At 39.7% G+C, this 24,956-nt stretch overlaps 1 protein-coding gene across 7 annotated transcripts in view; it reads right to left on the bottom strand.

Annotated features, from left to right (window-relative positions):
- NFIA (nuclear factor I A) overlaps nt 1-24,956 on the bottom strand; it is a gene marked incomplete at its 3' end in the record, with an annotated part of 398,017 nt that overhangs the window by 26,117 nt on the left and 346,944 nt on the right. For 3 of the 7 annotated variants that reach the window (XM_079919085.1, XM_079919088.1, XM_079919089.1), the window contains exon 10: nt 11,122-11,213. The exons of 2 other annotated variants lie outside the window; for them this stretch is intronic. In XM_079919085.1, coding sequence (XP_079775211.1) covers nt 11,122-11,213 — 92 coding nt within the window. Of the gene's footprint in view, nt 1-11,058; nt 11,214-24,956 lie in introns of those variants that run through there. 2 more of the 7 variants (XM_079919084.1, XM_079919083.1) reach the window with 1 other exon arrangement.

Raw genomic sequence — 24,956 nt, 5'->3', positions numbered from 1 at the left:
TAAGGCAGAGCCACGTGGGCCCAAGGCTGCCCTGTGCTGAGGATGTTTGTGCCTGGGCTGCAGCTCCATTTAGCCCAACACATTCCGATTCTGGGGGTGGGGGGTAGGGGGGTGGGACAGGTGGCAGCATGTGCGGGGAAGGGAGAGTGTGAAGGCGAGGAACACGGGGCCAGGACAGCCTGTCCTAACCCAGTGTCCCAGCTCCAACCCAGGGATCCAGCTTATCACAAGATCATGTGGTTCATTAGTTAATGTGTAAAGCATTTGGAAAGTGAAAAGCCAATTAGAAGTGCTAAGTTACTTTGTCTCTGCTATAAAGGAAGCGATGTGAAGCCTGAGGAAAAATTCTCAGGCAAATATTTTGGGGGAAGCCTGCACTGTGGAATGTAACTTAATGAACAGGCTCCAATGAAAGGCTATACCCCCAAAACATAGGCCACTGATAAAAGAATGTGTCTTCGTCCTCAATAAACAAACAGGAGGGTAAACAAGTGGGTGTGGGAAAAGTGGCCAGGAAGAATCACTGAGAACTCACGTGAGATCTTTGAGAATCTCACATTAGACAATAGGCTCTGGCCTTGGAACTATGTGTATCTGTGGAACCTTCAAGGTCTTAGACTCATTAGAAGGCCTGGGAAAGCCTGTGTCCTAAAGGAACCTCTCCTAATGCGAACAGTCATTATTTAGAGTGCAGAAACATTTGGTAAAGCAAATTCTTCCCCGGTATGGGATTTTCACATGCAGGGGCTTTGTGGAAAGTGGGAACCCCACCTGTACTGCCTTCTCTCCTCAGAGCATGTAGCAGGGCCAATGCACTCATTTTCCTGTTCTCTGAACTCTGTTGACTCAAGCTCAGCAAAACCAGGCTCTTTTCTTTTGCAAAGGAAGCATCTGGTTCCAAGTCATAAAAGAGAAACCCAGAACCTATTGCTGACTGTTTGATAAGCACCTGGGAGGGCACGTGGAGGGCACTGTTTCCCAGAGTTCCCCTGCAATTACAAAGGCACATGTCCTTCAACGCAGCCTTTTCAGAGTCCTCGTTTACCAGAAGAACCTTGACCCAGCCCTGTGGGAGCTGGTCTGCAGAAAACTCCAGCACTTCTGCCCAAATCCTGGACTCCAACAGAGGGCTGAAATGAGATGATCACTGTACACTCATACATGCACACAGCATACCTGTCTCCTAGATGCACAGGGAGTGAGTGTGGAGGAAACGCACTGGAAGGAGACAAGCAGCAAGAGAGGAAAGGAGTCAAGTGCAAGAACAGGAGTTGAAAACAGCATGAAACCTACCAGGGAACGGGGAAAAAGGAAGATGGGAGATACTGTTAACAATCTACCCACTATCTATTGCCCCTTCTTTCTGCAATTTTGTTTAGGGAGGACAATGTGACCAACCCTGGGTAATGAGTCATGATCATAGCCAATCAAGATAGTTTTGTGTTGGCTTTCCTGGCATCTTTTGCAACTAAAGATTAAAATGTGACCAGTTTTAGTCAATGAGACCCAAGTAGAAATTTGTTAACAGGAAACAGGGAAGGAATAAGGCAGGATCTTTGTTCCCTGATATAAGAGGAATAAGGGGGAAGGATATGGGTATGATGCCTGGAGCTGCAGCAGTCATTTTGCAGTCAGAGGCACCTGCTTGTGGATGCTAAGAATGGTAGAGCAGAATGTTAGAAAGAGCAAGGTTCCTGCTGGCAGCATGTAGCAGCTGAAACAATGCCAACAACCACTCACTGACAGATTTCTTGCTATGTGAGAAAAGAAAACCTGATTGGCTGAAGCCACACTTAATTGGGTTTTCTTCTATGAGGTAGATACTTTATCACCTTCATTTTATAGATAAGGAAACAGAATTTTAAAGGGTAACATGTCCAAGATCACTCAGATAAATGGCACAGCCAGGATGTGAAAACAAGTCTATTGTACTCTACGATTCATGACCTTTTCCTTGTTCCCCTAAAGAAATCAGACCATGAGCGTCAAGAGCATTTCCCTTAGGAACCCTCCTACGCTGCTGGTGGGAATTAAGTTGGTGCAGCCACTATGGAGAACAGTATGGATGGTCCTCAAAAAACTAAAAATAGAGTTGCCATATGATCCAACAATCCCATTCCTGGGCATATATCCAGACAAAACTATAATTCAAAAACATACACACACCTCCTACGTTCATAGCAGCACTATTCAAAGTAGCCAAGACATGGAAACAATCTAAACGTCCATCGACAGATGAATGGATAAAGAAGATGTACACATATAGAATGGAATACTACTCAGCCATAAAAAAGAATGAAGTAATGCCATTTGCAGAAACATGGATGCAACTAGAGATTATCATACTAAGTGAAGTAAGTCAGAAAGAGAAAGACAAATACCATATGATATCATTTATATGTGGAATATAAAATATGACACAAAAATGAACTTTTATGAAACAGAAACAGACTCACAGACATAGAGAACAGACTCGGGTTGACAAGGGGGAGGGGAGAGTGAGAAAGAGATGAAGTGGGAGTTTGGGGTTAGCAGATGCAAACTATTATATATAGAATGGATAAATAACAAGGTCCTACTGTATAGCACAGGGAACTATATTCAATATTCTGTGATAAACCATAATGGAGAAGAATATATATATAAAAAGAATACATATATATGTATAACTGAATCACTTTGTTGTACGGCAAAAATTAACACAACATTGTAAATCAACTATATTTCAGTTTAAAAAAAAAGAGCATTTCCCTCAGTATCTTGAAACTTCCACTGACTGGAAACATCATTATCAAGACACATTTCAGGGCTAGAAATTTTGACAGCAGTTCTGCATTTGATACTATGGTTTTCTGACTTCACTGTAAGGCTACCATCAAATTCTGATCTAACTCCTCTCAGCTCTTTACACCCATTCACAGCTTCTTGTTTCAATCTTTCTCCCCCGCTTCATTTTCTATCCCACTTTTCCCACAATCCCAAGGGCTAATTAAACAAATACCAGACGTTTGGTCCTTTTTCTTCTTCCACGAAATCTAAAATTTCCTGCGAAATCTCCCTTTCCTCTTCCCCTTCTCCATTGCCACTGATCTCATTTAAGTACTGGAAAAGAAGCAAGCATGAAAGGAACCACTATTTATTGTGCACCTACTGTGTGCCAGATCCCATGTAAGCACCTTAATTCTTTCAACGATCATCAATTTGCTTCAACTAAGAAGTTTCCCCAAATCTTTTTGGAGCAAGGCAACAAACAAACAGAAAGGCTAAAACCAAACCAAAATATGCCATTAAACATGATGGGATCTCCGAAGTATTAAAAACTAAGGGAGAAAAAGGAGACCAGTACCTAGAACTGAGGCTCTCGCTTGGTTCAGAAGTGAAATTTGTGGCTGAGGACAACTAAAATGTGCTGCCCAAATAAAACTTGAAAGACAAAGGTTCTGTTTATTGAAAAATGTATTTTAAGCGTGTCTCATAGGCTGTCCGTGAGTCAGCTGCCATGTGTTTGTGAAGAGAACGTGGTAAGAACTTACAGGCTGGGGTGGGGGCTGGGAAGCTGGGGGAGTCACTCCTGCCCACAGTAAGAGGGAGCAGATGGCAGGGGAAACATCTCCGCGAGGCGGTGCTGACTATTCAACACCTACGGCTGGAGCAGAGAACATAAGAGAAAAGAATGACCAGGCACTGCCTTTCCCCGCAGATTCTGGGGGGTACATTCATTTGCTACAGTTCTTGCCACCCTCAGAGACATGATTTCCCCTTGGGAAGTCTCCTCTGCCTTGGGGCACAATTTGGCTTAAGAGAAGAAATGGGGTGCAGGGCAAGGATAGATGTACCCAGTTGAATGAGGCTTTTGGAGTACCTTTAGGGCAGATGCTCAGTGGAAGAATCCACGAGATTCTGATCTTGTGGAGGTGTTGTCCTAATTTTGTCCTAACTGGATGGTTACTTTAGATCCAGCATTTGGTGGGCAGGTTCTGCCCATATCTACACAGTAGCACATGAGGACGCATACAAGTCCTTCCCTGATGGGGCATGCTGAAGGGAGTGTGGGCTCTGGAATCAGAAGCGGGTCTGTGTCCTGGCTCTACGAACCCCCAGCTATGTGGTTCTGGGGAAGTCACTTCCCTCTCTTTAAACCTCAGTTTTAAAGTCTGTATAATGGGGATAATGATAACGGCTCTGCCTACTTCAAAGGGTTGCTCTGAAGATCAAATGAGAAAATACTTTGTAATCCAGAAAATACTGTTTAAATATGAGTTTAGTTATCAACTGAACAACAAATGCTATTATTTGTTGAGCATTTAACAGGTGTCAAGCATTTACTTTCTCTACACTAACAGAATTTAAGACTCAACACAACCGTAGAAGGTAGATAAATACAGTTATCACCATTTTACAGTTAATAAACCAGGCTAGAAAAATTGAATTACAAAGAAAAAATTTTAAAAACTACAAGAATTGAAGTACACATACTACTGCTAAGTGATGAAATAAAGCTCCAACCAAGATCTGAAAGGAAAGCTCACAGTCTCAGCTGCTCTGCTATCTGGGCTCTGGGCAGAGGCTGGTTGTTCTCACAGATGCAGACTAATGTCATTAGTAAAGGTCTTTTTCCCAGGCAGGATGACAGAATGAACTCAGTCTTGATTTCACAGATGCAGGCTAATAGGAAACTGGGGCAGGTCGTCAGAAGAACCAAGTACAGCGTCGGTCCTATTCCTTGATGTAAGAGGATGAGTCAATCTTAGACCATAAAGAGAAAACAGTCAGTAACCTTTCATTATAAATGGTTAAGGATGAAGACAGTATTCAGGAAAGAGAGCAGTTCTGGAGACAGACTGGTTCAAACCCTGGCTACCTCGTTTGCCAGGGGGCAAGTATACTCTTTGAAATTTCAGTTTCCTCATCTGTAAAATAGGGATAACAGCACCAATCTCAGAGGGCTCTGAGGTCTGTAGGGAGTGCAGGCACAGAACCCGGCATGCCCTGGAGCTTAATACAGAATGCCCATTTGGCCAATTAACTTTTTTCAAAGTTAGGAGTAAATGGAATTTTATCTGCCATTCCTCTCCAATCCTGGGAGTTTTCAGCTGTATGGGCTTGTAACAAAAATGCTCAGATCCAATTCTAACTAGAAGGGGGACGATATTTTTTATTTTCCTTTCTCTAACAAAATCTGAGTTTCCTGCCTTTGCAACTATCCAGGCTGCTCCTTGAACTTCTGTGTGGTACCTAACCTCCTACAGGCAGGCAGCTGGAGTCTGGGCAGGGAATGGCTTCAGCTAACTGCAGTGCAATCTCAAGCGAGCTTGGTGTCCTGGGTGAGAACATTACGCAAGAAAGGCTGTTTCTTGGAAATGAGGGACTGGGGCGGGGGGTCTGGCTGATATGCCAGCAGTGGGAAAGGATTCTAATTTTATCTGCTTGGTCCAGAGAAGACAGAACTCAGCGTGTCTCTCTACCTAAGATGGGATAAAGCCTTATTGACCAGCTCATGGCAAAAATTAAAAGTACAGGAAAAAGGTAAAATGTATAAGAACCAGAGCCATATCATCAGTCCAAAGTTAGACAAGGACAGAAAAACTATCTAGCGTTTTCTGTCCCTTCCACTCTTTGGAAAGTTCTTCTACTCAGCTCTCTGGTCTCAAAGCCTCTTGGGCAAATCCTTATTGTAACTGGTATCCCACTGCATTATTAACGTTGTTGTCATTACTATTATTCTTTACATCTGTTTCCTCTATTAGACTTTGAACAACTTGAGGAGAATTGTTATTCCCTGCCTTCTTGGGTCCTGGGAATATAGTCAGAAATGATGAGTGACTGATGAAAGGGACTTAGGAAGTTTTGCATTCTGCAGATTGCCCGAGCTTTGGTTTCTTAGGCAGAGTTTCAGGAATATGACACACAGAATGGCAACAGATCCAAACGCTCTCCATATCCACCACCTCCCTATGTTCCTTGTGCATCCCCACCAAAGGCAGACAGCGGGTGCTATGCCCATAATTTAGCTCTGCAGGGACCTCTCCAGATGAGCCGGTTTCCAGTACAGTGAAGTGTGTGGTTTGCGCATACATTTGTAAATTTCATGAGGCAAAGGGAGCCACACTGCTTGCCAGTCAGGCAGCTAAATGATTTATTAAGCAAAGGTTACAGCACCTGTGTCTTTTTGTCAACAAATCAGGCCCATGCCATGCCAAGCGATTCTTCTAATAACCCAAATGGTAATTTGGTTTTAAATAGCATTTCAGATACCACAATTCTGTTGAGGTAGAACAGCGATAGATTTGGGTGGCAGGGAAGAAATGCCTGTTTTTTAGTATTGTTTGCACTCATTTTTCATTTTAAAGAATTAGTCTTCATGGGTGTTCTGCAGGTTAAGCATTTTATTTGAACATTCTGATTAAACTAGAACCTGAAAAAAAATGAGTTCTTTGCTCAGTCCTTCTGTGTGGGAATTGGTATTTCTATTTATTACCTCATGATGAAATATTAACTTTTTTTCTCTAAATAAATGCCTCCTCTTAATGGCTCTCATTTTCAGGGACCAGATTAAATTATGAGATGCAACTGAAATGGCCATTGGCTTTCTGCTGTTTGAGATGATGCCATGCTCTCTTATATCATTCAGTGGGCGTGCAGGGGACATTAATAGTGTCCAAAGTGAAGTAGATACTCTATGCCCCAGAGACTTTTCTATATGTTAGTATCAACTATCATGGTGGACAATACTGAAAAATAAGAGATTCAGGGTGGTCACGGTTTCTTAGAACAGATGGGTGTTCTAAAGGCTGTCAGGAGGTGGCTACCCCCCATGTTAATAATGAGCTACAAAATGGACGAGTATAAGGAAAACGAAAGGCAAATCATGATAGTAGCAGAGGTAGCAGACAAGTGATTCAGAAGAATGGGACAGATAACTTGGCAGGAATGTTCCAACAGAGCCAAAAGCTGGGATGAGATAGACAATGCAACTGGAAGGCGGTTTGAAAGAAAACTAGCTCGAGGGAAGGCTAAAGAGAAGGCAATTCTGTCTCAGTGAAGGGAGGAATTCTCTGGAGGAAAAAAGATAGACTGGAAGGGAAGGAGGAGAAAAAATGGCTTTCAATTATCCATGTTATCTTTCCCTACCAATCATTACAGATGATGAATAGGTGCAATAAAAGCCAATATTCAATTTTTCCAATTTACATGGAAAGAAGGCCATAATATATTGTTACGGGGAAGAAACAGCAGGTTACCCAACAGTGTATATAATATGATCTCATTTTTGCAATATATTTGTATGCATCGAAGCAGTCTGGATGGATTTAGACAGAAATGTTAACAGTAGGACTACAAGTGATTTTTATTATTTTTCCCATCTGTATTTTCCACAATTAACATGTATCACGACTGTAATAAGAAAAAGTCATTATTTTTAAACTTCCTTATGAATCATTTAGATTCAACCCGTATCTGCTGACTACCCACTATGTGTTGGACACGAGAGCACAAAATGACAGTGGGTTTTCTGGTAAACAGTCCACTCTTCCTGGCTGTCTTACAGAATTTTAGACTCTCAAGTGGAGAAAGGACCATGAAGAGTTTATCTAATGATTACATTTTAAAAATTGTGGTGAAATACACACAACATAAAATTTACCATCTTAACCATTTTTAAGTGGACAGTTTAGTGATATTCAGGACATTCACACTGTTGTGCAACCATCACCACCATACACCTTCAGAGCTTTTTTCATCTTATAAGACTAACACTCTGTCCCACCAAACAATAACTCTCTCTTCTGCCCTCTCTCCAGCTCTCGGCAACCACCATTCTACTTTTTGTCTCTATGAATTTGACTACACTAGGTACCTCACATAAGTGGAATCGTATAGTATTCGTCCTTTTGGGACTGGACTATTTCACTTTCCATAACGTCTTCAAAGTTCATCTATGCTGTAACATACTGCAGAATTCCCTTTCTTTTCAATTTTGAATAATATGTATGATACCACATTAAAATGGTATATACACAATAAAATGTATATACCGTATTTTGTTTATCCATTTATCTGTCAATGGATATTTGGATTGCTTTTACCTTTTGGCTATTGTGAATAATGCTGCGAAGAACATGGGTGTACAAGTATCTCTTGGAGACCCGGCTTTCAATTCTTTGGGGTATATACTCATGATTAGATTTTAGTGCAATCTCAGATTTAAAACCAGGGAATACGTCAGTGGTATTCCTGAGAGTTGAGCATCAGTCTCTGTTTGAGTATCTGCAGGGAAAGGTGCTCACCAGCCCATGAGGCAGTACAGCACAGTGGTTTGAGAGCATAGGCCTTGGAGTCAGACAAAACTGGGGAGGCATTCTTGCTCTGCCTCTCATCATGTGTGGCCTTGGGAAAATCAACGATCTCTTCAGATCTCAGGTTTCAAATCTATGAAGTGGAGATAATTATATATATCCTATTGGGTAGCTGTCAAGATTCGTTGGATAATGTACCTAAGGTACTCAGTACATAGAAAATGCTCAATAAATAGAGGCTATGTATAATCAAAGAACTCTCTTTTTTTTTTTTTTTTAAAGAAAGGTCTTATGATAAACTGAAAGCTGCCTACTTCAAATGTCTATTCATTAGCTGGAATTCTATCTGCTGGAAAAAACAGGGACCGTATCTAATCTGTCTTCTACAGGTTGATGTTTCAAGAGGTTTCTTTGGGGAAAAGGGAGACCATTTTATTTTGTATTTGTTTATGGATTTCTGTGCGGGATACCTCTCCTGCATTTATAAAGTTTACCTATCTGCTTGGGTGACACTTCAATTTTTACTTCTTTAAAGGCAGAAAAGAAAAGATTGTTTTTCCAGAAAACTTTTCCCATAATTCAACTAATACAAAGTTCATGCCTTATTAACAAAAATATTTATATAGAAAAATGCAAGCTTGCCTAGGAAATTACTAATCTGCAGGCCATGTTCAAATTATGTCTTAAAAAATTCCTATAAAAATTCTTCTTCTGATGTCCTCTCAAAAAGATTACCTAAAAATATTATTTTTATGATCTATATCTATATATGCCTACCACTTTAAATGGTTCCAGAAAGTAGTTCCTTTAAAAAAAAAGAGTTAATATATATACCTAAATATTAAAATACTTAGAGCACACTTTTATCTCAGGATATTTTTTTGGGGAAAAAGAGTAACTCCATTAGCGTGGTTTCTCATAAGACAATTGGGGATGGCTTTCTTCAAGCCAAAAGTGGCAGGTGTCACTGTGATAAAAAACATTTAAGCTGTTGTCTCTATGATGCCAAATATTTAACAGAAACCCAAAAAATTCAGTTCCAGATGCCAATACTGGGTCTACATGACATCATTCATACAGATGCGTAGAAAATCTGGATTTTTAAGAATTGAATTTTTGTGGTCAACATCATGAAGACTCAGTTTCTGGGTTAAATAAGGCATTTGTGAAACAAAGCCATGTTGGAATGCAGGGTACAGTTTCAGTTCAGTGAATCACAGCTTATATAAAAATACTATATAAAATACAAAACAGGACATTTCCAAACTGCATTTTTGAGGTTCTTAATGAAGTAACCTGAGCCCACTGGTGCTTTGAGAAAAGCAATCATCCAATGTAAAGCTACTGTCCCCAGTTCTCCCCTTCTCATTGACCTTGATCATGTGAGCCAGAAGTACAGGAAGAAATGTTCTTCTACTGTAATGCCTTTGAGGTAATTATTCAACTTCAAATTCACCAGTTAAATATTTGAAGGTATGGGAAAATAAGCAATAAACTTGAACAATTTTATGGGGAGTACTGAATAGGCGAAGTTAATCCCAGATGCCATGTACCTGCCAGTTTCAGAAGAAACAGCAGAAGTGGGAAATTCAAGAGTTAACCTTCTCCCTCCCCTCCCTCCTTCCCCTCTCCCTCTCCTCCCAGCTGCCTCCTCTGAGGCTGTACTTTCCGTGACCCTGCTTCAGTGTAAGGAAGGCTTCAGATGCAATGCTGTTTAACCCACGCTGTCGACACAGCAATAAACTAAAACCCTTCACAGAGAAAGCAAGCGGACCCAGGAAAGCAAATCTATCTCGTTCATAAGCACCTGCTCATAGCGTTACACACAAAGATGAATAGTTATAAATTAGGCATCTGGAGATTACATACCGAGGCGCATGCACAAAATATCTAGGAGAATTTTTCAAACACTGTGTTGAGAACCTCAAAGAGAAAATTCTTTATGTCAATTCTGATAATATACAGTCACATTCTGATTAGGAGATCAGAGAGTAGATTCTTCCAAAACTTGCATCTAATTCTATTCCACAACTCTCTAAGTATCTTTATATATGCTACCTTTGAATTCCAAAAGTCTTTCACTGTTTCTCAATTAACAGAAGCTATTGCAAAACTTTTAAAAGAGATTCTTTCTCCTTGGCCTATACTAACACAAAACACAACTATCTATTGAAAAACAAACTCTAGATGTCCTGGCATACTCTTTTTCAATCACCTACCTCAAAATATGACATTATATTCACATAATCCCCTCCCACCCCACTGGGGCCAGCGAAGCCAGTAACAAACACCTCCTATTTCAGTACCAACACCAGCAACTTAACAGCGCTCAGGAACCCTTTCTTTTCCTTTCTCTTAGAAAGTCTGCCAGGTTCCTGGGGACCCTATAATGAGTACATAAGAGGGACTGGCCCCCCATTCCCTGCATGCACTCTGATGTCGCCGGCAGCCAGAGTATACTTTCCAGGTTCAATAGGGGCCTACTTCTGTCTGCTTGCACGTAGAGAGGCACAGATTCCTAAAAGAGGGAGCACACGCTATCCAGCCTGGGAAAATTTTCTTCCCATAGCAAAAGCAGTTCTGGCACAGAAGCCCTCCTCTCCTACCCCCTCAATACAAGAAGCAAAAATTGCAGGCACTGTTTTCCATGATTTCTAAGAACACATGGAAATGTGGCTGAAGGGCCAGGATGGGTAGGGGTCGGGAGGAAAGGGGACTGAACAGGGGCTGGGAAATGCAGCCTGTTGTGCCGAAAGACGAGTTACAATGCACCTGATGAATAAAACAAGCTGCACCACATACAGAAAAGATGAGAGCGGCCCACCTGTGTCTGTTGAGGGATATTTACAAAGCTTGGATCCCGTGGTCCAACACTGACGAATCGGTTTGCGGGGGAGGTGCTGGGTGTCGAGTAGGCTGTGAAGGGAAGGGACACATGCGTTCAGGAAGCAGCACGAGATTGCACACAGAAACAACACCAAAACACACAGTCTCCGAGCCTACGCGGCTGATTAACAAGGAAATGTGCAAACACTGTAGCTAGCAGAAGGATCTGGCTAGCAAGGGCATTTTAGACAGTCAAAAAGGGAAGGAGTGTTGGCTTCCAAAGACTGTTGGAATAAAACGATGTCAAATTGGTGCTCAGATGAGCTCTTTTCTCCTTCCATCATACAAATTAGAACATGCAGGACATTTGTAAAGTATACTTTCTGAGTTAAACATGAGCTCTGGGGTCAGAAAGAGATATCCTAGTCTTTAAAAGCACAGGAGAAAGAAATTAGGTAGAAAGGGGAGGAAAGTAGTTCATTTTACAACCTTACTTTTCACACTATTACCCTCCTAAAGATCATGAAATGTTCCTGTGCCTCCATCTCTAAATATGGAAGAGGAGTCTTTATAGAAGGGACTGGGTTCTCCAGAAAAGTGGTGGAAAACCATTTAGAGCACGCTGTCTTTACAGGCTCAGTGGGGCGTCTAGAATTTTATGATGCACAAAATGCTCTTAGAGTACTAACATTTGTAGTCTTCCCACCCTAGAACCCTTCTGTTCAGGTACAAACCATCAAGATCCCGTGTAAACCTGGAACCTCAGGTACCACACTTCAGCCAACTATCCTTTTCACAGTACATGAACGTTTTGTTGTTGGTTTTTATACTCATATTTAAGAGCTTCACTATAGTTTAGAGAGAAAAAATTCTGTGGTTCTGGTGTTTCATTGGTTCATATATCCAAATGAACATTTTGTTTTCTGGTGTCCTTCAATTCACTTCTTTACCACAAACTCCAAGGATTTATTCACATTCTTTCTTTACTAAAATTTTTAGATAGACTATTACTTAATTTCAAATTTCTTAACAATACTTGTAAAAGGCATAAGTTTTCTGGACTAACACGAGACATGCACCATCTAAAAGATGAAAAGGATTTGCATTTCTTAAAAAACACAGATAATTGAGGGAATAATACCAAATTCATTTGCCAGATCTTTTTCCCCTTGTTGACATCATCTGCTTCTCTTCCTTTGATTTTCTGTTTCACAGAAAACTGCTCACACTTCTTGTTTCCCTTGTTAAGCACATCTAGACATAAAATTTCCACCAATCTGGGCCAAGTCCTATTGGTCATTAGAGCTAAGTCACCCACGCAGAGCTGTGATGGTCATGTGGGTATGGTTGTGTTAAATCAGCATGGAACAGAGGAGGAACATAAGGTTCCCCTGATGTCTATTCTTAAGAAACTTTTTGTTGTTGTAGTATTTGTTTTAGAAGAATTCATCCAATAACAGCTTTATATAAAGTGATCTAAACGTATGGTACACTGTACTGTCTAGCAACGCGAATCTACTGATTTCTTCCCCAGCCTATCCTATGTCAAGATTAACCTGAACAGATTTGAGAAATACCTCTGCATTTAGCCGTTCTGTATGTGCCTCTCACTCACTGGTATGGGGGAAATTTGCTTTTTTAAAAAGCTCAGTAAAATACTCTTTATTAATTGTTTCATTCAGCCTATTGCTCTACTTTGATATGCTTTCAGAAGTCTCAACAGAAAGTCATGTATTGAAAATGATGTACTATAATTAGCTGGCAGTGAATTTACCTGCTTCTAGGGCACAAAGAGGATGTGGGAGAGATAAGGAGGAAGCTAGTAGATAAAATAACCTGTTAGCCGTTAGGAGGAAAAAAAGTGTTTTTTCACATGTGAATAGGTAGGTAGGTTGAGAAGGAACAAAAAGGCATAAAGAGTAAGCTGAGGTTCTAAGACTAAATGACTGATGACAGATGCTGAACCACGAGGCCTTGGTTTGATGGTCCTAGCGGAGCAGTGTGTGCATGTCAGCCCTGGTCACTGCAGACACACAGCAGGATTTCCTATGATGTTTTTACCATACTGGTGACGTCAGAAACATGCATGCTGATTGATCCTAGGATACATGGTACTTTTTTTTCTTTTTCTTTTTGGTGTGTGAATATAGTTCTTCGTTGACCATACATAGCACTAAATCTGGAAAAGTGTGTATTACATCCCATTCTCTATCTTGCCTTTTTTTTTTTTTGCGGTACACGGGTCTCTCACTGTTGTGGCCTCTCCCGGTGCGGAGCACAGGCTTCGGACGCGCAGGCTCAGCGGCCATGGCTCACGGGCCCAGCCGCTCCGCGGCATGTGGGATGCCCCCGGACCGGGACACAAACCCGCGTCGCCTGCATCGGCAGGTGGACTCTCAACCACTGTGCCACCAGGGAAGCCCTGCCATTTTGAAAGTAGGGTTAGCATCCAAATAATTGAGCCGCTCAAAATTACCATGAGGCTAACAATTGGCTATTGTCCCTTCTTCAATCATGAGACAAAACATCCCAGAAGGCCTTTAATGCTCTCACAAGCTATTAAAACTTCTCCAAACTTTATTTTGGTTTTTAAAAAAGAGAGCAATGCTGAGAGAGGTGGTAATGTGTTTGCCTTTTTAAGAAAAGGATATTACAACTACAAAAATCTGAGAGTCTCTGAGTTCCATCGAATGGAACAAAAAGTGCCCAGGGAAATTTATTCTATAGAAAGTTGATTCTGGGAAAAATCAAGGACACAGGAAAAACAAGGGAAGGAAGAAAGTCTGACTCATCTTCCATTATTGTAGCTAAAATAGGCAGTGTTCACCTATAACAGGATGTAGTTCCAGAGATGATATGACATAAGTTGAATTTGATTTTCCTAAAGAAACAGTGGAATGAGGGAGTTATCCTGTTAAACAAAAGCCTCAGTTGAAACTTTTTACTAAAACAACCACATATACCATGGTGAATCAATTACACATGCCCAGTTAAGAGCTTTCAACATGAATATAAAATCAAGTAAAGGGGGAGATGTGGTAATGAATTATATACAACTGTGTTTACTATGCTATTATATCACATTCATTATCTTTCTTAATTATAATTTTTGCCTATTTACAGCAGCAATAATCAAATGCTGCTGGAGGAGCTTCAGGACATCATGAAATCCAGAAAATAATTTTCTAGGAAGATTATTGTAGGCATTTTTGAGAATTCTGGAGGGAAGATTCAGGGGCATTTTACGATTTTCTGATAAAGTCAACAGGGAAATCAATTTGCTTATATAACCTCATTGTAAAAGTCCTCATGGCAAACATGACTATTAGAAATCAAATTATGATTGCTTGCCTGTTTCTGAAAAAGAAAGTGTTTGCTTTTTTTTAGCAGCCATTTTACCTACATGAGCAGTATCACCATGGACCATTTTCTTAACATTTTGAAAAAACATTCCTATAAGAAGCTTCTACCAGCTCTTATTTGGGCTAATCTGATCGTACTTTTTCTCTTTCTAACATATTTCTTCAGATTACCCAAGACTCTTAGCCTTAGCCCCAGGGGTAAGTACCAAAATCCCAAATCAGAATTTGATCCCATATCCTTCTGTGTTGCCCACTTACCATATGCACTGCTAATTCTATAATCCTTCACTTAGGCAGTACAAGTTGGGCCTCAGGATGATCAACTGGAAAAACGGTTCATGAACAGTTCTTTATATGCAGTCGGGCCTCTGCGGATGCTGGAATCTATCTCTAGGGAGCTTGTGGGATGGGCAGGGAGAGTGGCAGAGATCACCCATTAGCCCTGCTCTTTACAACCCTGCAGGTGTTCCCTGGGAGAACTGCCTCTATGTCCTCAGAAATGGATGTAACTGACTGCCTGCAAGCCAAAGAGAATTCCAACTTTTGTTGTTCCCAGGTTGTCTGGTTTTTTGTTTGTTTGTTTGTCTTGTGTTGTTTTCCTGAATAAGAAGAAATAAGGGATGTGTCTGGATAGAGGAATCACGGCATTTCTAGATGAATCAGTTTTGAGTCTGTAACAGCCTTCACCCAACAATCATACCTGACCATGGTGCTAAGAAAGTGGTCAAATTGTTTTGAATAAAAGATGCTTGGAGTTTTCCTGTTTGGGGGAAAAAATATGACTGAAAAACAAGATATTAAAATATTAAAATATGTGTATCAATGTTAGTTGATGTTTCTTTAAGATAAAAATGGTATCAATAAAACTACTCAAATCTGACAAACTAGAAAATGTGAGCGCATCAGCTTGTTTTGAAAGTAGGCAGCCAGACTCAAGATCTAGTTCAAATTTAGCAACCCCTGAATTGCGTGTAATCACTGAAAAACAGGAGAGCGAGAAAATTTAGATAGATTTCTGTGTAGAGCTTGGGTGTGAAAGGAGAGCTGACCTTTGGACGAAGCCCCCTCCTGTGTCCACAGAGCGGCTACCAGGAGGTTGAGTGGCCAGGTGGCCTGGGGCTGAACGGCCTGAGGATAGTGATGGCCAGCTCCTCTGCTGGGGAGGAGGAGGGGGGATGACCTGGTGAGGCACCTTGGCAGGAAAGACAATGTAAGACAGCTAGTGAGCTTTGACATTCTTTGTGTGTGTGTGTTGTGTGTGTGTGTGTGTGTATGCGTTAGATATTTGTCTTTTTTTTCTTTTTTTAGTATATGTGCTGCCGAAGCGAGCACAGACATTTGTCTTTTAAAAAAAAATTTATTGAAATATAGTTGACTTACAATGTTGTGTTAGTTTCAAGTTTACAGCAATGTGATTCAGATATATATATATATATATATATGTGCCTATTCTTTTAAAGATACATTTCCATTATAGGTTATTACAAGTTATTGAGTACAATTCCCTGTGCTCTGCAGTAGGTCCTTCTTAGTTCTGACATTCTGAATTTACTTCCAGACACAGGAAGCAACAAAGTTCCCCAAACCCTGGCACAAAGTTTGAAGAGAAGTTTGTGATCTGTTTCATCAGAGATTCCAACTACGTAAAAGGAGGAAATACCAATTCTTCATTCCCTTAAACTCTACCAAGTCTAACCGCTGTGGTGCATCAAGGAAAGATAGTTTAATATATTCATATCCTCTCCCTCTCTCTCTCTTACTCTTTGTCTGTCTCTGTCTCTCTCTCGTGTGAACACTTCCTCTGTGCCAGGCTCTATGCTAAGTTTTATGGGAGTTAAAAAGATAAGCCAGACACACGGCTATCCATGAAATGTTAGAGTCTAGTGGGGAGAGATGAGTACAGAAAGTGAAAATATGAGTGCCTAAAAGTAATATAAATAAAAATCTTTAGGGTGTTAAAGGACAGAAAAGTGACACCTGGCAGGGGAACAGGAAAAGCTTTGTAGAGGAGATGGAGATGGCTGTGATGACGGGCTGTAAAAGATGTGTTGGTTGACAAGTTCAGATGGATTGGGGATCACAGAGGAAGCTGCATGAGCAAAGAAACAGAGTTGGGTAATGGGGATGTCAATCGCCGAGGGAAAGGAGAAAAGATGGGACGTTGTGAATATCTCTGCCATAAGGTCAGGGAAGATAAAAATTGAAGGATCAGAGACTTGAATGTTTGAAAATGGAGGAGGAAAAGTCTATTGAATTTTTCCTTCAAGAGGAAGAAATAATTTATAAAATTATCAAAGATACCAGATTTCCATTCTAAACACCATTAAGACCGTTAGGCATCCTAACACTTTAAACCTTTCCCCTCCTATCTCAAAATCAGTATACACTTCACATGTTCCCTTGTGTTCAGAAACTCAGACATACTCACATGTGCAGATATCCCTTTAAAAATGCTAGTCAAAAATTCAATTTCATTCAGCTAGACTTACTGCCTGCCCAGGAATGTGCTGGTTACTGGACAGAAGCCATCCAAACAAGTTTAGGAATGCAGACTTGAACACACCACTGTGTCTTCAGACTGCAATTTTCTAAATGTTTATCAGTGACACCTGACGGTGCACGAGAACGCATTCAGTTGCAAACTGAAGCAGTGAGATGACTAAATACCTGATTGAAATAGTTTCTGCAATCTTAACTGCACTATCACATGTTACTAGTTTTTTAAAAAAGCCCTGTGAGAAAACTTTCATTTCTAGAAAAAAATGTGGAAGCTATTAGAAAATAGATTGGCTAATTTCTAAATGAAGTCCATTACAATTGAACTCATTTGGGAACTTGAACAGCACTATTTCTTGCCAGGTCACAGAAGAAATGCTGGAGGATATTGGAGTTTTTTTCCTTCGAAATAATCTATGAGTATCGACAAGTTTATAGGGCCTGGGTTAGCATTATTAATGTAATTATACAGCCAAGGAAACACAGCCTTTGTTGACACATGAATCCCCAGTATTCAGAGGTTTAGAAATTCCCACGTGAATGAATGGATATTGTAGTTTTCATCCAGATGTTTGGAATCTAGAAGATAACCACACTGAATTTCCATTACTTTGATCACATCTGTGCAGTTACCTCATTCTATTATCTCTGCAGATCTTTTGTCTCTACAAACAAGCTACCAACAACACAAAAAGACACAGCCCTCAGGGCATGAAATTAAAGCCTACTTATCGCTAGTAAATTATTACAGCATAACATACCCACAAGCCTTCTTCCTGAAAAGCTAATGAATTCGAACTTTAATATATTAGCATTACTTAACATGTACGGTAACAATTTGCATGAAATGTTTAATGTGCCAATAGTTCTCAAAAAATCATGAAAAGAATCAATTTAAGCAGATGGCTTTGCTCTGCTGGTCTCTCTACTTGTATTAGGGATCTTCATAGGGGGCAGGGGCTCAAGTGACATCATGATTTGGGGTAAAACGTACAGAAGGGAAGGTATAAGACAATTCATGTGTGCACACAGAGAAAAGGGGATCAGAGCCACTTGTAAACTGGAGGTGCTTTGACGTTATGTTACCAAAATCTGTGATAAAGAGGTACTCTACAATGAGTGTTTCCTGTAAACAACCTATTTACACTGCCTATAATATTCTTTTTCGTAATAACTTAAAGGATAGGAATACAGCCTTGTTTCAGTTCATTTAAATTTATTTCTAATAACTAATCCACATTCTATGTCATGTATTTTTACGTGTATGCCAGCGTGTTGTGCAACTGATAGAACATACTTATTGATCACAAGCAACCACATAGACGGGTAGGCACAGGTGAAAGTAATATTAAAGAGTCACAGGGAATAAACCCTGGATTCAGCTGGGGTTTACTAAAAAAAGAAACGTAGATCAATAGATTAGATCCCTCCCTCTTGAAAGGCTTCTGCAGCCTCTCCAAAGGCAGTGTAACTTTGGAAAACCACTTCTGGGACTATATCCTCAACAAATACTTAAAAGTACATATAAAGATTTATGCTCCAAGATGTTCATTACAGCATTACTTACAAGTGCAACAAACTGGAACCAACTGATGGAATACTGCAGCCATTAAAAATGTTTTAATATAATAATGACACATGTTTATAATATGAAATAAAATGAATAAAATTAGTTTACAAAACTGTATATATATGTATGTATATGTAGGCACACACACACATATCATGATCAATTATGTTGAAAATATGCACAGAAAGTGATTATCTCTAAAGACTGGGATTATGAGTGATTTTAAAACACCTTCCAGTAATTCTTAATCTTAAATAAAATAAAGACAAACAGAACCTGAAAGCCCCAAGTAATATTTTTATTTTTACAGCAGTGCAAGGTAGTTAATAGAAAATGAATTTTAGAATCAGAAAATCCTGGATTGAATCCATTCAGTCTCTTACTAGAAATGTGACCTTGGCAAGCCAGTTAACCTCTCTGAGTGTCTCTATATAAAAAGTTCAGCATAGTAAATATTATTTACTCTAATACTCCCAGCTCTTTAAGGCTTCACCCACTCTGTGAATGTCTAATAGGCGACCCTCTCCACAGGCGCAATCCAGAGAGCGATCCCTAAGGAGAGGCTTAGCCAACAAGGTGGGAAATCTCCAGAATCCCACTGTACTTTATATTAAAACAGTTGAAGAAAACTGCTAAACTCATCCAATCAGGGACTACTGATTCCAAAATCTGATTAAGGGCATTACACCCTGAGATACCTGCCTTCCACCAATTAAAAAAATAATACTCAAACCTCTCAAGGGTTAACGTTATATCAGACTCAAATATAATTTGTAAGGGGTGTAAGATGGCACAACTTTTCTGAAAAGCAATTTGGAAACGTGTATCAAGAGGAATATTCATACTGTTTGCACTAGTAATTCCAATTCTAGAAATCTGGCCTAATAAAATTATTCAAGTTGGGGACAAAAATATATGTTCGACAATATGCTGGAGCATATTCCATAGGTTGGAACAAAAGTTAATGGTCTATGGTAGGAGAATAAGTAAAAATATTTAAAATCACATTTCCTAGCTTTTTATTTTTTTATGAAGAAAAGGTGTAAAATACTCGTTAAGAAAATAACATACAAAATATTATATTCAGTAGGTCACAATCATATACACATAGACATGCACTGAAAAAATGGGGGAAAACCAGACCAAAATGTTAATAGTAGCTGGTTATAGGAGAATATGATTTTTAAAATCCTTTTCTGTATTTTTCAAGTTTCCTACACTGCCATTGTTATCTTCATGAAGAAAATCTTAAAACTCATCTGTCATTTCTGTCATCTGAAAAAGTAAAAAACTGAGGCAAAAATAAGACCTGCATGGGTTATGATAACCTAAATGAATGTAATCATCTATTGTCGGCTCTCTTTTGTAACTCACTCCTTCTTTACAAAGTTCATTTCTTCTCTCTTTTTTCCTGCTCTCATTCCTGTTTTTCATCCAATTCAAAGTACCCAAGAGTTTTTACTGGAATAATTTAGAAGTTCTTTGGGACTTCCCTGGCGGTCCACTGGTTGAGACTCCCCGCTTTCAGTGCAGGGGGCACAGGTGTGATCCCTGGTTGGGGAACTAAGATCCTACATGCCACGCAATGAGGCCAAAAAAGAAAAAAAAGTTCTTTATGGCGTGTCTTAGGATTTTCAGAGGAAAGGTGTATGATATTATATCTTGAAACACAGTAAGTGTCCCGGTAGAGTAGAAAGCACGGGGCTTTAGAGTCCAACAGACCCCGATTTGAATTCTGGTTCAGTCTCAGTTTTCTTTTTTTAAAAAGAGGGCTAACGAGTCCAATTCTGCGGATTAAAATAACAATCAACTGCAACTAAGGTAACGCATATGAAAATACCTATCGAAGTGCCTGATTTCCAATAATTATTTTTCTTTTTCCTTTTCAAATTTAGACATTAAAAACTTGGGTTGTACAAAAAGTAGAAGTACTCTGCAAAAAGTATTTATGAAAAATTATGACTTAAGATAGCATGTGTGCATCTGTATCCAATGGGTTCCTAAAGCAGAACTTGTGACCAAATAATAGCTACTGAGAGTGAAAATGCTAACTTTCGACTCAATTCCATGTTCTCTGTGAGGGAAAAAGAATAGTATTCTTTACCAGAAAGAGCACATATTTTTGCTATCACACCCGAAGTTCAGGTTAGGGCAACTAAAAACTAGATGTATAAAATTTGCCAAGGATTTTATGGACCACCCCCCTTCCCTGCCTCCACTGTGTGAGTTTTGGTCACTACAGTTAGTGGTTGGGGTATAAAGAAGAATTTTAGTTCATTGGACAAATACTTTAAAAATTAAATAAAGCATTATATTTGACATAAAAGGGGATTTAAAACTCAATAATATCTTTCATTCTCGTTGGGCAAGGCACTAAAGAACTACCCCCCAATGAACCAGTTTCCATCCTTCAACACACAGTCAAGTGTGTATATACATCCTCCACTCTATGGCAGTAGGTATTCTATACATACTTTTTCTTAGTGCTCTCTTTTGCTTACTTAATATAACTCAAAGATTATTCCATGAATTCATACAGACTATCCTTACTTTTTCTTTTAAAAGATTTATTATTTATTTACTTCTTATTTTACTTATTTTTGGCTGCGTTAGGTCTTAGTTGCGGCACGCAGGATCTTCGTTGAAGCACGCGGTATCTTTCGTTGCGGCGCGTGGGCTTCTCTCTAGCTGTGGCGTGCGGGTTTTCTCTCTCTAGTCGTGGTGCACAGGCTCCAGGTCGTGTGGGCTCTTTAGTTTGCGGCACATGGGCTCTCTAGTTGAGATGCGGGAGCTCAGTAGCTGTGGCGCAAGGGCTTAGTTGCCCCGCGGCATGTGGGATCTCAGTTCCCTGACCAGGGATCGAACCGCGTCCCCTGCATTGTAAGGCGGATTCTTTACCACTGGACCACCAGGGAAGTCCCCCTACCCTTACTTTTAAAGGGTTTCTAATGTATATCATATTGGTGGATATGACTGGTGTTACCAATCTTTTATTATAATCACTGTTGCAATGAACACTTGATGTATAACTTTGCTCACATGTCCAACACAATGCATGGCTTACATTTAAAATTTATACACACACACACACACACACACATATATAAATATATATAAAACAAAATTGTCCTCTGAAGAGGTTGAACCAATTTACAGTCCTCTAACAGTATAGGAGTGTGCCTGTTTCCCACACACTTACCAAGATTGTGTCAAGATCCTTTTTGATCTTTGCTAATCTGATAGGTAAAAATACCATTCGAGTTTTAATTTGTATTGCTTTTATGCTACATGAATGAGACATTTTTCAAATGTTTTCCATTTCTCTATGTTTATATCATTTTGCTGTCTTTCTGTTGGATTATTGGTCTCTCTTACTGACTTTAAAAAACTATTCAGAGGGGGGACCTTGAAGATGGCTGAAGAGTAAGACGCAGAGATCACCTTCCTCCCCACAGATACACCAGAAATACATCTACACGTGGGACAACTCCTACAGAACACCTACTGAAGGCTGGCAGAAGACCTCAGACCTCCCAAAAGCCTCAGAAACAGCGGATTAAAGCTCCACAATCAACTTGATGTACCCTGCATCTCTGGAATACCTGAATAGACAACGAGTCATCCCAAATTGAGGAGCCGTGTGGATGAAAGGCCCTTGGTGCTCCAGCCAGGAGTCAGGGCTCTGCCTCTGAGGTAGGAGAGCCAACTTCAGGACACTGGTCAACAAGAGACCTCCCAGCTCCACGTAATATCAAACGGCGAAAATCTCCCAGAGACCTCCATCTTAACATCAGCACCCAGCTTCACTCAACGACCAGCAAGCTACAGTGCTGGATAACCTATGCCAAACAACTAGCAAAACAGGAACACAACCCCACCCATTAGCAGAGAAGCTGCCTAACATCATAATAAGGCCACAGACACCCCAAAACACACCACCAGACATGAACCTGCCCACTAGAGAGACAAGATCCAGCCTCATCCACCACAACACAGGCACTAGTCCCCTACACCAGGAAGCCTACACAACCAACTGAACCAACCTTAGCCACTGGAGACAGACATCAAAAACAGCGGAAACTACGACCTGCAGCCTGCAAAAAGGAGATCCCAAACACAGTAAGATAAGCAAAATGAGAAGACAGAAAAACATACAGCAGATAAAGGGGCAAGATAAAAATGCACCAGACCTAACAAATGAAGAGGAAATAGGCAGTCTACCTGAAAAAAAATTCAGAATAATGATAGTAAGGATGATCCAAAATCTTGGAAATAGAATGGACAAAATGCAAGAAATAGTTAACAAGGACCTAGAAGAAATAAAGATGAAACAAGCAACGATGAACAACACAATAAATGAAATTAAAAGTACTCTAGATGGGATCAATAGCAGAATAACTGAGGCAGAAGAACGGATAAGTGACCTGGAAGATAAAATAGTGGAAATAACTACTGCAGAGCAGAATAAAGAAAAAAGAATGAAAAGAACTGAGGACAGTCTCAGGGACCTCTGGGACAACATTAAATGCACCAACATTCGACTTATAGGGGTTCCAGAAGAAGAAGAGAAAAAGAAAGGGACTGAGAAAATATTTGAAGAGATTATAGTTGAAAACTTCCCTAATTTGGGAAAGGAGATAGTTAATCAAGTCCAGGAAGCACAGAGAGTCCCATACAGGATAAATCCAAGGAGAAATACACACACATTAAGACACACATTAATCACATTAATCAAACTGTCAAAAATTAAATACAAAGAAAGCATATTAAAAGCAGCAAGGGAAAAACAACAAATAACACACAAGGGAATCCCCATAAGGTTAACAGCTGATCTCTCAGCAGAAACCCTACAAGCCAGAAGGGAGTGGCAGGACATACTGAAAGTGATGAAGGAGAAAAACCTGCAACCAAGACTACTCTACCCAGCAAGGATCTCATTCAGATTCAATGGAGAAATTAAAACCTTTACAGACAAGCAAAAGCTGAGAGAGTTCAGCACCATCAAACCAGCTTTACAACAAATGCTAAAGGAACTTCTCTAGACAAGAAACACAAGAGAAGGAAAAGACCTATAATAATGAACCCAAAACAATTTAGAAAATGGGAATAGAACATACATATCGATAATTACCTTAAATGTAAATGGACTAAATGCTCCCACCAAAAGACACAGATTGGCTGAATGGATACAAAAACAAGACCCTTACATATGCTGTCTACAAGAGACCCACTTCAGACCTAGAGACACATACAGACTGAAAGTAAGGGGATGGAAAAAGATATTCCATGCAAATGGAAACCAAAAGAAAGCTGGAGTAGCAATTCTCATATCAGACAAAATGGTCTTTAAAATAAGGACTATTAAAAGAGACAAAGAAGGACACTACATAATGATCAAGGGATCGATCCAAGAAGAAGATACAACAATTGTAAATATTTATGCACCCAACATAGGAGCACCTCAATACATAAGGCAAATACTAACAGCCATAAAAGGGGAAATCGACAGTAACACATTCATAGTAGGGGACTTTAACACCCCACTTTCACCCATGGACTGACCATCCAAAATGAAAATAAATAAGGAAACACAAGCTTTAAATGATACATTAAACACGATGGACTTAATTGATATTTATAGGACACTCCACCCAAAAACAACAGAATACACATTTTTCTCAAGTGCTCATGGAACATTCTCCAGGATAGATCATATCTTGGGTCACAAATCAAGCTTTGGTAAATTTAAGAAAATTGAAATTGTATCAAGTATCTTTTCTGACCACAACGCCAAGAAACTAGATATCAATTACAGGAAAAGATCTGTAAAAAATACAAACACATGGAGGCTAAACAATACACTACTTAATAATGAAGTGATCACTGAAGAAATCAAAGAGGAAATAAAAAAATACCTAGAAACAAATGACAATGGAGACACAACGACCCAAAACCTATGGGATGCAGCAAAAGCAGTTCTAAGGGGGAAGTTTATAGCAATACAAGCCCACCTTAAGAAGCAGGAAACATCTCGAATAAACAACCTAACCTTGCACCTCAAGCAATAAGAGAAAGAAGAACAAAAAAACCCCAAAGCTAGCAGAAGGAAAGAAATCATAAAAATCAGATCAGAAATAAATGAAAAAGAAATGAAGGAAACAATAACAAAGATCAATAAAACTAAAAGCTGGTTCTTTGAGAAGATAAACAAAATAGATAAACCACTAGCCAGACTCATCAAGAAAAAAAGGGAGAAGACTCAAATCAATAGAATTAGAAATGAAAAAGAAGAAGGAACAACTGACAGTGCAGATATAAAAAAGATCATGAGCCATTACTACAAGCAACTCTATGCCAATAAAATGGACAATCTGGAAGAAATGGACAAATTCTTAGAAATGCACA

The sequence above is a fragment of the Stenella coeruleoalba genome (genome assembly GCF_951394435.1).
Source record: "Stenella coeruleoalba genome assembly, chromosome: 1".
NCBI classification, from domain to species: domain Eukaryota; kingdom Metazoa; phylum Chordata; class Mammalia; order Artiodactyla; family Delphinidae; genus Stenella; species Stenella coeruleoalba.
Note: the sequence above shows the minus strand (reverse complement) of the source record. Positions and strands in the feature narration are given on the sequence as shown.